Genomic DNA, 14543 nt, shown 5'->3' on the forward strand with positions numbered 1-14543 from the left:
CAGGCGATGACCCCGGAGATCTCCACTAGGTAGCTGGTCGGGGAACCTGTGGCGGAGGTTTGTGTGAACAGATGAGGAAACTACGGTTCCCTGCCGTACCTCAATGTCTGCCCCGCCTGGAATGCTGGTGCTTGGTTTAAGTGTGACAATTCCTAGTTACATCAACACTTGTTTGTCCGGGGACACATGACGTCATCGGGGCTCCATGAAAATATTTCTGTGACTTGGGGTAGAGAATGTTATTGTGACTAGTGGTAAGCAATGTATATGTGACTTGGGGTAGACAATGTAACTGTGACTTGGGGTAGGCAATGTTAGTGTGAATTGGGGTAGTCAATGTATATGTGCCTTGGGGTAGGCATTGTATATTTGACTTGGGGTAGGCAATGCTACTGTGACATGGGATAGACAATGTTACTGTTATTTGGGGTAGGTAATGTTCGTGTAACTTGTGGTAGGCAATGCTACTGTGATTTGGGGTAGGCAACGTTATTGTGACATGAGGTAGACAATGTTACTGTGACTTAGGGTAGGCAATGTATATGTGACTTGGGGTAGGCAATGTTATTGTGACTTGGGGTAGACAATGTTACTCTGACTTGGGGTAGGCAATGGTACTGTGACTTAGGGTAGGTAATGTTATTGTTACTTGAGGTAGGCAATGTTACTGTGACTTAGATTCGGCACTGTAGAGCGGCGCCCTGTTAAGCTGTCCACCCGTAGTTACGTCAGAAACTGTGAGTTGAGTGCAGCAGGATCACGACCACCAGAACATTACAACCCAACATACTGAACGTGCACATATGTTCAGGACAGTCTCAGTGTAAGGTTGTAACATGAAAATATTCGTCACTCACATTGGTTAATCTGATTTGTTGTGTTTACTTTATACCTGGTCTCTAAGTCTTGTTGTGTTATATGTCTGAAGTCCCTGTCTTGTAGTGTCTACTGCACGATTCCCCACTGGACAAGAGCTATCCTCAAATAGTAACTTCTTCAGTTGTATGTTTACCATTGCTGGCGAGGATACGGGATATATCATATTGATATACACATATTGATCGAAGAAAAACCACCTACCTGTTGCTGGCTTGTTTCAGTCAGCAGGACAACGAGTAGTGCCAGCCGCAAACAATGACTGATTATCCTGCAACAAAAGGCAATTCTTAACAAAGCTGATAAATCAAAAGCCACCGCAACTGGAAAATCAATATCTGTCTGAAAAGGTAAATGTTTATTTCTAAAGCTCCACCCCGCGTTAACAGTTAGGAGAACAATGAGATTTGTGTTTGTTTGTAAAGTGAGTCTGTGAGTAAACATATGAAGCGATGATTGGAAAATCACTGGTGTTGGTCAGGATGAACCGACATCAACCGTGATAACTGATCCAGCCATCGATGCATGTATCTGAATGCTGCCATTGTTTAGTAATTCTCTGAGAGGATGGAATTAAGGACTGTTACCGTGTCAGCTTCATCAGTCTGCGGGTGGAGACAAAATGGCAACATGGCGGCATGATGTCGAAACTGTGAAAGTGACAACTGACTATGCACACATTCGCATGGCTGAAAAGACTCACCAGGGGCGGAAGAACAGAAGGGAACACAAACTACGACTCACCCCACATCTTAGATATATAATGTTAATTTCCTTTGAGGAACATAATCCAGACCATGGGGGATATTTCCACATGACGTTTGCATAAATTAATCTCAACATGGAAGTAGCGGAGGCCGCCAAAAGGACCTCGGGTTGCTACTATAATGTCCATGTAAGTTTCACGTCTGAAAAGTCCAATGTTGTTCATGGTGATCTGAGGTACAATAAAAGCACTCGGGATTAGTTCCATGTCGAGAAGGAACGGGGTGTGAACTTACCTTGAACTCAAATATTTATTCGGATGTTTTGTGAGCTATTTGAACACTGAGCTTGCCATAAGCTTGATAGTATACCACAGAAGTGTTGCATGTGTTACCAGGGGCAATATCATGCTAAATCTATCTACACCACACACAGCGACTGACTATGATCAGCAGTTCTAAAACTGACTGGTAGTGAATATCCAATATTGTACACACGTGATGGTGACTTCATTTGATATAGCAGGACAGGAGGAATGACGTTGACCGAGTAATTAACGGGTACAATTAGGTACAACTAAGTGTAGTCTTACAACAAGGATTTCACAGAGAGTGAATCTTTCCCCCAAGTGATTTCATCACAGTTACTGCATCTAAGGTTTCAGTGAAGCTTTCAATTTATGTTCTAAAATTGACGCAGTACTGAAAAGTTTCCTATTTTGCTTCATGTCGTATGTTTCCTCGTTTGTTTGTGCTGCACCTGGACAACTGACGTGCCCATGCGTGTGTTTGTGTCATGTTGCATCGGTACTACATTTTACACACACCTCTGGAAACCAGGTGTCATCATTTGTAACTGTGAACATGCTCATGGTGTCAAAATCGTACTATGATCATGGAAACGATTTTTTTCAAAACAACCAAACCTCCTTTGTGGCAGAGGCATTACATTTCCATGAAAACAATTCAATGATTACAGAAAGGTGGTTCAGAGATAATTGTGAAACGAATGTTTTCATACAGCCTCTCAAAGGCTGCATTAGTGCACTGCAAAATATTCACAAATTGTGAATTTGGTGCTAAGAAAATGCCTCTTATATATTCTGAAATTCTACGGCACAGTACACAACCTTCAGTTTGCTGTTAATGGGTAAATACGTCTACACTTACTGCACCCCTAACACTGTAGCCAGTTCCCGTTTACATAGTGTGCACTCAGATGATACCTAATTAATGCCAACTATATAACAACCGCACATCATTCATTTTAAGCCAGCTCTATACACAATTTATCTTGAACAGATACGTCTGGTATTTCATTCCAGTCCGGCTTTGTGATCCTTAAGCTGTTCAGAATGCGGGCTTGCACAGTTTACACTCGACAAAAAATACAGGATTACCGAGACTGCTCTTGCACTGCTGGGATAGTATTTTCAAGGCGGAGAGTAAAACCAAAGCTGTGATCGCCTCCACCAGTACGATCCCCATACTGTGTAAATATAAGATGACATTCCACCTGTTGGCCGATACTGTATCTTGGTTGTCAAAGCATGAAAAAAGGCGACTGTGAAGTGGGGGTATTGCGCTTTACACCTATATATGATAATCGGGCTAAGTGCCTTTCAATAGGTGCAAAGTCTCATAAAGACTGCAAGCAAATATATAAAGCAGCTGCGGGGGCCGAGATGTCAGGGTGTAGAAAAGCGTGACGTGACTAGTGCATGGTGAATCACTTGGTCCGTACCTTTCTGTTCCACCTCGCACTTTTCTATACCAAGCATGCACATGACAAGGCAACAAATTTCACCTGATCTGCATCATTGAATTGTAATATTTTCGCGCTAAATATGTAATCATCATGGATATTGACCTAGTACTGACCCCAATCAGAAAGGTTCCTTCAATGTACAATATCCGCAGGCGGTCATTCACTAAATTATACAGTGTCAGAAACATGTAGTCTGCTTATAGATTCTTAATTCAACATTAACATTAACATTGCTATAATCTAATAATCTGTAGTTAACATTCATGTTATCAGTGCTCGACAGGAGCTTGTTTCATGAGGATTGCTTTCACCTTGCCTAAAGCTACAATACAATATCGTTTGGAACTGACCTATGAAGTTTTTTCAACGGTGGCATTTTAATCTGTAAAGTGGGACCTAAAGCACCGATTTCGTTCGATTTCTGTACAAGGAATATGTAGTATTTATAACGGTGACCATGACCTACAGATTAAGTTATGAAAGAGGTGTTCTTCTATTTTTCTTGCCCACATCACCTGACGTTGATGTCAGATATCTTGGTCGAATTCAATAGTCTGACAATCCATAAGAAACTCTGATTCATATGCATGAAGAAGCATGCCTGCAAGGTGAATAGCATTTCTGGCGCTTCTTACCTAAAGATACGTTTAACCATTAACACTGCCGTGGACATAGTCACCAAATATCAGACCAGGTCACGTGGTCACCTTTGCACGTAATGACATCAGCATCGTGTCTGTATCTATGTTCTGTTTATTGTTTAAATAGTTTCGTGTTTTTGGCAATTATTACATGTTATTGATCCACTTTAATATCACTAATATATAACAATATTTTGAATCAGAGGGTAAGAGTCAGTATAGCATTAGCTAGACTACGACAAAATAAGTATATTGGCACTAAAGCCACAGTTTTGTTTTCAAAATGATATGTGATAATACTGTGCACAATATCAACCAACCAGCTGTGTCATGTCAGCAATACAGTCACGCAAGTATTTGTCAGGTTAGGCTTCTAGTGATGTAGGTGATGGTGTCCGTTGTCGCACACAATGGTGTCCGGTGATTTCCATTAAGCCGGTTTGGAGCAGAAGAGCTTATGTTCAAGTTACGTGCCGTGGTCGTATGTAGTGCCACAATACCTTGACGTGCAAGGTGAGACGGGCTGGTGTCAGTGTATACTGCTCGGTACTGCACTTCCTTGCAGGGTTTCGTGTCTCTGCTGTTTTTTGTGAGGGAATGTATTGGCAGGTGGCTGGTGACAGGAGAACACTGCTCATTTGATCCGTTACACGCAGGCCCTAGTCAGGATCAGTGCAAGGACGACTTCATCGATTATACTGTTTACAAACCAGAATATTAGTTAAATGCCAGGCACTAATATCTAGTAAATGATGTCACTCACACTTGTATCTGCCTTTACCTCTTTAATTGTGGTCATTTACTATATTCAGTGAGTCATCTCCCTACCCTTCTTCTCCGTACGAACAGTAGGTAAAAAATAATCAAATTTATTAATTTCTCGTATGATAATCCCCTGTACTCATCAGAAATGCTGTCGTCTAACAATTTGCTTACACTAGTAGTGTTGTATGCATTGGCTGCTGTATAATCTTTGAGAGTTGGTGCATATAGCAAACACTGGTCGAGATATGCACAAATATACAGTTTCACAGAATCTACTTCCAGTCACACAGTTTGGAAATCTGGTAAACATGTTAAGCAATTGCATATCTGTCAAACCGTGCAATGCTTCTAAAGGTAAAAACACACAGTTCCTCACAACAAACAAGAAAATATATAGTTCAGCATGTAATATTACACTTATCACTTGTCTAACTATTTATCACATAAACTTTAAATAAAAAAACCATGTAATGACTCTGCATTATAAGCCAATATTAGAGATCGTGACTGTGACGGGATATGTGATAATTTAATGTAATTAGATCGCTGAAAATGAACCACGAAATTGTAAACATGTGAAGTGAGACATAAAGTCGAGCTAGTTTCAGTCTAGCGACGGTGTACAGTGATTTATGCACGTATGCACTGCACATTTTACATTCCCCATTGTGGATATCGGGGACAGGGCGGAGACGTGTTGAGTTACGGGGTGTCATCTAGCACGATGCCCCATATATACGGGGGTGTTTGTGTCTGAAGCTAGTTAATCCGGTTTAAGTTAAATTCGTTCTACTTTTATTGTGCATTAATGATATATCCAAGTGAACTGTGCCTACCACCATATCGTGTTTCGACTTAATGAGATACGTGCGCAAGCTGCAAGAGTAGGCACGCTGCAGGTTGTGAACAATGTGTGCTGTACATGCACTGTTAGATCACACCCCGGCAATCAGCTCGTATAACCTTTAACTGTACTGTGTTTAATGTTGATCAACTGCATGTATCGAGTATGTCAGTAGATAATATTATGTTTTTCTCGATTAGGTTGCCGAGTTTAAGATTTTAAGCCGCTTTATCGACATTCCAGTAATATCACGGCTTGGGACACCAGAAATGACCAGTGTACCGATTGGAATCGAACCTGGGTCATCCGCGTGAGGGGCGAATGCTCTAATCACTAGACTCTAATCCCTGATCCCAATCGGAGGGTTTCACCGAAGGTTATCAAGTCGGCACTTACACTGGCAGTGTTTCGCGAGGTAGGATTTTTTGATTGCTAAAATGTTTGTTTGGCTCTTATTACACATGATACTGATGCAGAATGCTGCTTCGTGCAAAACAGAGCTGGCATGTTAAAACATACTCAGTACTACAGTGCTATCTGCCCTGCACATGTGGATGATATAGCAGTGTTTTACACGGGTTACTTCTTGTGGGAAAGAGACGCGGCTTTGTGCCCAAGAAATAGACACAGCCTTGTGCACCTGAAAATACATGACAGAGAACGTCAACGTCCGCGAAGAAGAATTCAGCTGGGATCATGCTGCTAACTACCGCAGCGCAATACATGAATGAATCTCCTGAATATAAGCGTTAAAGCCTGGGTGATGTTGCACAAAATAATGTCAACTCTAAGACCACCTTAAGTGTATGTCAAGGCATAGGAGTTATATTCAACACGTCAAGGTTCGACACAAGGGTATTTGACTTTTAAAACAAACACCAACTCCGAACTTCCCACGCTCCATCTTGCCGTCCACCTCGCTAAAGTAATACCTCCACAACAATATTTACATACAATATACAGAAGACACAGCCAAGGCTCATGCCAAGGTCGCACGCCTTCATCTTCAAAGAAATGGAATACAAAAACCCCATTGAAAATTAATTTCCCATGGTAAATATGCATTAAAATACGACCAGCACATGCATCCACGTATACGCAAACATCGGCGTAAAACCCGTGACAAAAGCGGAAATAGCTTCAATAAAACGTACCATAAAAGCCAACGATACCCTATTTATATGACAAACTACATCAAATATGCACACTGGCTTTTGGCAAAACAGTTTTGTGGTTTTATTCTCAATTCACGACAAACCAAAGACACTCAATTAACCTGGGATGAAGAAACCCCGTTTAGGGGTCACCGCGGGTCGCAGATGAAAACAGCTTGGGTGAAACCCCCGGGACGTAGATTCTGGAAACAATGGTGAGTGGTCAGTGATCGGGGTCAGGGCTATTGTTCTGTATCGGGGCCTGATGTCCAGTTCCTATATACAACAAGATATGAATAAGTTACAGCTGGTCATAGTTAAAATGTACTTGGTTGATTCTGTCCCAATATCTGACCATGTGTTGCTAGATCTCCAGTGTTATTTCAGCCCAGCTGGCGACAGAAATATTGCATTTTCTCCATTCCAGCGATGCACATGAGGTGCTCAATCCTTCCATTTACTACAAACCCTACCTGGGGATCTTTCGCTAACTTCAAAATACATACAAACCTGGAATCAACAACGTCCCTGCAATCAATATCTCTCCCTTAGAGTGAGTCAGCTTAGGTTTTCGCCGCTTTAGCAATATTCCAGCAATAACACGGCGGGGGACACCTGGAATAGGCTTCTCCCATTGTACTCATGTGAGGACACGGTGGGGGACACATGGAATAGGCTTCTCCCATTGTACTCGTGTGAGGACACGGTGGGGGACACATGGAATAGGCTTCTCCCATTGTACTGATGTGAGGACACGGTGGGGGACACATGCAATAGGCTTCTCCCATTGAACTCATGTGAGGACACGGCGGGGGACACCTGAAATAGGCTTCTCCCATTGTACTGATGTGAGGACTCGAATTCGGGTCTTCGGTGTGACGAGCGAATCTCCCTATGATATATAAGTAAGACTTTTAACATTACCTTGAAAAGGAAGATTAGTACATCGTTTACAAACAATTTGTTGAACACTGGTTTATATCCAGGGCGAAAACATAACAGCAGTTGTAAGGAAATGTAAGTAAAAATCTCCGTGAAGGCGAACAAAAATTCAAAACAAGCTATTACAGCATTGTAAGACCACCCTTAGCAACACAGAAGCAATATCACAGAGAAGAAAGAATACCATTCACACATTGTAATGGCGTGGGGATATTAAATATAGTTGGGGCGAAGAAACATGTAAATACTTCCTGCATTCCATACAGTCCTCAGGTCTTATCGCTTAACGAGAAGAATTTTCTGTTTTGTCAATCTGATATTTAAATCTTTAAAATATTGATCTCGCCAGTCATTTCATCCAGACACAAACAGTGGCCGGCGAAACGTACTTCACACATTCTCTCGAATGTAAAACAACAGTCTGTCTCCCCGACCTTGGACAATAGATCATGAGCCTAGTCACATCTACAATGATAGGGCAAGTCTTCATTACCTCAGCTCTGGGTGCCATGTGGTTAGTTGTTATTTTGTAGATATGTGTATGTAAATATTTTTAATGTGACTTTATTTCTGAGACCAAAAGTCAGCCCAAACACGTCAACACCAAACAATAACAAGACATGTAAAGAAGACATAAATATGTCCGTGTGTTGATGACGATTAATCACCTAGCTATACCTAGTTTAGCTGTCACGACATTCCAGTGAGTCACTCCCTCAGTCGGTCGTCCATTAATCTGTCAGACAAGGCACCATGCATTGGTGTAGTCACAGGAAGATATGTCTCGGGACGCCGCCATCTTCAAGTTGCTTCGTCCAGGGAGGAACCAAAATAATATCCGTTTATCCCGCCTTTGTTATTTGCGGTAAGCCGGGGCACCATTTTAAAAAGAAATAAAACCTCTTTGCGTAAAAGCAGGGGAACAGTAAAATACATGTCAGGCAGCCATTGGTTGATACTCTGTACGTTACGTCTATTTCTAGAACTTAATCACCTAGGTTGTCAAGTGGTTATATGGCATCTCGGCTTGCCCACAGGGAGTGAACAGAAACATGCATAAGTCGGGTTACGGGGAGCCTTTCTTACAGTACGTTCCAGGACAAGTCCCCAAATTATAAATGACAGACGAATATATTGTCACTATGACTGTAATTATTTGCTGCTGAACTGTGAACAAAATAACAAAAAAATATCTGCTGAAAATATCATTATCATAAAATGCATATTGAAGTGAAACTTGATGGCACTCTCAGAATGGTTTTCTCGAAACTTTGCCGCTAAATTGTCAAAACCTCTTTCCCTCTGATTAGTGAAAACGGTATCCCTTAATCTATGGAATTAGATGCACCTTACAGGTACGAATCAGAACCATTCTAACTGCATCATTTGGTTTCTAAATTACGAATGTCTACCATAGGAATAGGCCTGTTATTGCTATTTTAAATTGCCACAAGACATCAGTCTATCGTATAGGGCTTGCCGTACCGGTACCTACGACTTCAAATCAACCAAAGGGGTTGTATGCAGTGAATGGCATTGAGCTTCGACCTCAACAACTTCGAGGCAGCGCCATCTACACTTATGTTATCCGACATTTTATCTTTATCGGAGACCGGTATCTACAGCGTGTGGCATGCAGGTTGACTGTCCGATTTGGAGAATGAAGCCGTCTTAGGTATATGACAAATCCCAACACATCCCAACCATATGAGTCTGTATGTCGGCCGCTCAGGAGGTGCTGCTGAACACAGAAAAGATCAGGTAGACTTGATTGGGTGGGTTCATCTCAAGGAATCCGGGAAACAAATGACAAAATGCAATAACAGTTAGCTATTGTACACCTGTGTATCCCACTACAATGACAGTCTACATAAACACTGTCTACTGGAAGGCCAGTTATAGATCTGTAGACCAACTTCTTCCATCAGCGAGTAAGGGTGGAGGGGATGACACGAGTTACCACACATTCAGAATCACCTGATTTATCAGAGTGTTCCAAGGACTTCAGGAACATGCACGTTTCAACAGCTGCAGATGATCTCCTTCTGGAGGATGCTGTGCATGTGGAAAAACAACACTGAAAGTGATATGTGACAACGTGGAATTGATAGGAGGGCGCGGCTGCAGTGGCTGAACAGTTGTTGTGGGTGTCGTGGCATCAGCACATGTAGAAGTCATTTGCCTGAAGCGGTGTTTGTCGTTACTGCTGTTTCATTCACTAACCAATTAACATTTGAAGGACAAGATACTGCCATTCAAAAGGCTCGGCACACTGATGCTGTCAAGGGCTACACAACCGGCTTTTAGACCAAAACTGCAAAGGATTTCTGTCCATCATGATGAAGCAACGTTACATTTGAGTACAACTGCCTCTGTACTTGGTGTTTGAACACATTATGAGCAGGTAGTACTCTGCTTCCGTCGTTTTTAGGATATATGACTACTTAACACACTTCACATATACACAAGACAAAATTTGCAATGGTTAGTAGGTGCTTTGTCGGCGTTTGTCGGACGCTGCAGATGGTGGTGAGTCAAAAACACATTCCGTTCCAGGTGCAACGCGATCTGTGTCAGTCATTTGTCTAAATGGACGTAATGTTTTATCGTCGTTCATTCAGCTGTCACTAAACCACCCTTTCTCCTCACATCCTTGATGGTCAAAGCCATATGCAAGGAATAAACACATGGGACAGTGTCAAATGTCTCAGTGAAATATTTCAGTGTTTCATGCTGGTGACGTCTAATCTATACTTCTATGTTCTCGATGTAAATGGACACAAACAAAATAAAAAAAGAAAGAATTCAGGAGTTTCTGTACAGTTTTATGTTTTTTATATTTTAAAAATGTATGTTTAAAATATGATACGATCCCACGTAAGTCGGGAGATGGCATATGGCGCCCCTGAGTAAGAGCGGTATCAACACGGAGTGGCTGTCATGTATACGTGAATCTCTGTGATGGTTCCCTGTTGTTTATGGGTGGGAATGTTTCTACAAGATGTTGGCGAACCCACAAACTGGTTCATACCACACCAGGGACGTTTTATCTACTTAATCAGAGATGGTATGGATACTCATGATCAATTACTACCCTCGTGAATGTGGTTTCCAAATGTTAACAGTTGAAGCCTAGAGAGAAAACCAAGTCTTGTGTTTGATATAATATACTGTCAAGCATGATGAATGAGTGGTTTTGCTGAATGAGTTACGTCGAATATCGTATCGTGCTAACACTGGTGGTTCGCCAAAGGCCATTTACAGTTTTGTTCTACCCACTAACAAACATGAGATGTAGCATTTCATGTAGTAAAGAGATTTACTTATATTATACCTATAACGAACCAGATCTACTTTAGATAGCGTCTCCCAAGCGATACATTAATTCAGTAGTCTTGTATGCACTCGAATTTCATTCTCAGCTGCATGGGAAGTATGCAACACAACCTACCTGTTATCAGCCATACTACAAAGATACTTCGACATGGCAGCAACACCAAGTTAACAGGACGAAACAAAAAAAATGTTTGAAACCTTTTTGATATTTCGAATGAAAATGATGAAACATTCTTAGAAACAACACAGTTTACATAATCCGCGTCATGAGAAGGCAGTGGACAAGGCAACACAAACAGGCCAAGAAAGACGTGTGTTAAAGTAAAAACTATCTCCTGGAATATTATTCAGCGTGTTGCTGTTAGATTGTGACAGAGAGAATCCCCGGGGGCGCGAGGTGTCGGCTTGGAAAGGCAAGGTGCTAGTTTTACTGTAGCGACGCCTTTGAAGCCGTAATTAAAGCACACGTGTTTGCAATGCAACGCGCGCCAGTTTACAACGTCCAACGAACCTTGTTATGTCTTAACTCTTTATTTTTAAATTGTAGAGTTGACTAATCCCACTTACCCACGAATTAGCATCACCCACGACGAGACTGAATGCCATCAGGTATGCGCAATAGAGTCTGTGTGATTATGAACTCATTTGAAACTGTCGGTTGTCTTTGACGCAGTCGGGCTGTGTTATGAAAAGCCATGCTACCAAACCTCAGAGTAAGTATGTCAAGATCACCCATGCTTCAAAAACATCATCATATATCTGATGTGTCAATATCAGGTAGGAAGCAGGGACACTAGGTTTGCCTATACCAAGAACGACTAGACACCACCATCACAGGAATAGCTCACCACCACGGATATTTGGCTCCGGTAAGCACTGTGACTTGCCATGAATAGTCCTGGAACTAGCTACTGGACTTTCTGGTCAAGACTCAACTTCAACACTGATATTTAATAAGTTTATTTAGCGCTGCCAATGATTCTTAATTCACATGGTATTTGTGTTGTACAATGTGGGAAGGGAAATGTATTGTCAAACTCAGCCAGCACCGACTGGCTTGAAAACTGTCACTTGGGCATGTGATTCTATTAACGCGATATATCTGCCTCTACCACGTAGATAAATAGCCTATACTTGCCCCTCCACAATTTAGACGATAGTAACCATGACAATGACATACATGCGTACATCCTTTGCCAAATAGCAGGCTTGTAAGTCCAGAGAGAATATACGTGTCATTACACCATACAATTATCGGTCATGAATTGTTGAAGAGATCAGAGAGGGCTGAACTTCCTCGTCACGGTGTGCGTAGACATTGTCAGAGCAATCAGTCCATATCAACCTGAGGAAACAATCTGGATTAATAACAAATACGTGTGGGGAAACATCGTGTCATATATCCCCCGTTTATTGACACAGGACCCCTGTTTATTTGTAATATGCGTGTTCCAATAAGCCGCGGCACTTAATTTGCCCTCTGACCCAGATATGATATATGGAATAATAAACAGAAGGCGTGTGCGCTACCGATAAGGTCGATGCCACTGTTTCCGGTTAGTGTGATCGGGACTGAGTTGTCCGAGTAGACTGCCACTTGAAATAATACACTCCTATAGATCACGCAGTCATTGAGTGATTATGGGGAGTATATGACACTTTTAGCAATTTGAAAGCTATCGAACGTTCGCGATCGCTCGATAGAGTAGATTATTTCCACAAGGTTTCAAATGATATAGAATGGGGGGTTTATTAAAGCAAATGCTTTTGAAGTTGAGATAGCATTTGTTTTGTTTGTTTTTTTTGTTTAAGAATTCAGTTATGCATTTATTATAAACGGCACCGTTCGTGCAAACGTCTCTACGTTGGTTCAGTAACCAGGAGATGTATTATATCAGAGATGAATTTTCGTGCACAATGAATAAACTATCCCAGTATCGATTTAAATATCATATTTCAACAATAACCCTTAATCATAATGTGAACAGTTGTTATCTATTGAACTTTGTCATGTTTATCTAGATTACGTAACCATCCCTCTGCTCTTGACTTGTGATGCCAGATCTGCAACCACTCGTACCGATTACAATGTTGGGCACCTTCGGTTCCAGGCTGCCAAGAATTCAAAGTGGCTGGGACGTGGGTTTGTTGGCACCATCCCTGTGGTACTGGGTATCGTGACAATGGTAAAGGTCCAAGATATTCATCCACGGTCTTTCCTCCAACATTTGGCTGACAAGCCGTGAGATAACTGGAGGACTTAAATGCGGCGGAAAACAAATTTCAATCAATCACTTATTCGTTCATCTGAATAACAGTTTCCTGGACATCTGAATAACAGTTTCTTAATCATCGGAATAACAGTTTCCTAATCATCTAAATAACAGTTTCCTAGTCAATCGGAAAATTGTGATTTGGAAAATGGCAAACGAAACGGCGTGCGAAATCTTGTATAAATAGTTGTGTATCTGGAATTCAACCTTTGCCTTACAGATAACAAACGTTCATTATATCAGATACCACTATAACCATATCAAAATATTATTCCTGTACAAGATATTGATGCATGACAAATGTTGAGACCACCTATTCAATTACGTGAGTCTGACATATGCCTTGTAAAACCGTGTAGCAACATATGGACGCCATCCCTCCGCAGCCCAAATGGCATGCATGGTACACAGACAGACCGTGCATTGTGGTGCTGTGTGTGCACCACGTGTGTGCATTACAACATGTGCAGACACAATGCGGCCGGAAGGAAGGAAGTAGCGATAAACTTACGTTTTTGTTTTCAGATACATACAGTTGATTGTGACAGAATGAGAGTTTTATCACTGTGGGAGGAAGTTTTGGTACTTTTGTAGATTCTGAGAAAGATGCAAATTATTCATAAATCTAGAGTTACCTCGGTCATTACAATAAAACATCACACACATGATGGCCATTCCGGGACAAACAGATGTCTTTTACAAAGGGACACAACACTAAACATATGCATGTGAGCCTCTTCCTTTGTCAACTCAATCCGCAGCGCAATCCGAGAATGAAAGATTGATTCCTGCGAAAGTCAACGTTTGATCAACCAATTTCAGTACATAATTCGCCCAAAGTTAGTACAGGCACAAAGCTTACCCGTGTCTGTTTGTAACGAAGTCATACGTTGGTACCTGCCTTTTGTCTCCAGCTGCATTGTTGTCTGTTTGTTGTATGGTGTTGTAGGGCTGTTTCTTGGTATAACTGTGGTGTATGGGAGTTGTAGGGCTGTTGCTTGGTATAACTGTGGTGTATGGGAGTTGTAGAGCTGTTGCTTGGTATAACTGTGGTGTATGGGAGTTGTAGCGCTGTTGCTTGGTATAACTGTGGTGTATGGGAGTTGTAGCGCTGTTGGTTGGTATAACTGTGGTGTATGGGAGTTGTAGGGCTGTTTCTTGGTATAACTGTGGTGTATGGGAGTTGTAGAGCTGTTGCTTGGTATAACTGTGGTGTATGGGAGTTGTAGAGCTGTTGCTT

General features: G+C 41.6%; 1 protein-coding gene across 2 annotated transcripts in view; it reads right to left on the reverse strand.

Annotated features, from left to right (window-relative positions):
* Positions 1 to 14543, reverse strand: part of LOC137278651 (thrombospondin type-1 domain-containing protein 4-like) — a 228971-nt gene that overhangs the window by 161490 nt on the left and 52938 nt on the right. For both annotated transcript variants that reach the window (XM_067811149.1, XM_067811150.1), the window contains exon 2: positions 1081 to 1147. In XM_067811149.1, coding sequence (XP_067667250.1) covers positions 1081 to 1147 — 67 coding nt within the window. The remainder of the gene's footprint in view (positions 1 to 1080; positions 1148 to 14543) is intronic.

The sequence above is a fragment of the Haliotis asinina genome, chromosome 3, assembly GCF_037392515.1.
Source record: "Haliotis asinina isolate JCU_RB_2024 chromosome 3, JCU_Hal_asi_v2, whole genome shotgun sequence".
In the NCBI taxonomy this organism is placed as follows: domain Eukaryota; kingdom Metazoa; phylum Mollusca; class Gastropoda; order Lepetellida; family Haliotidae; genus Haliotis; species Haliotis asinina.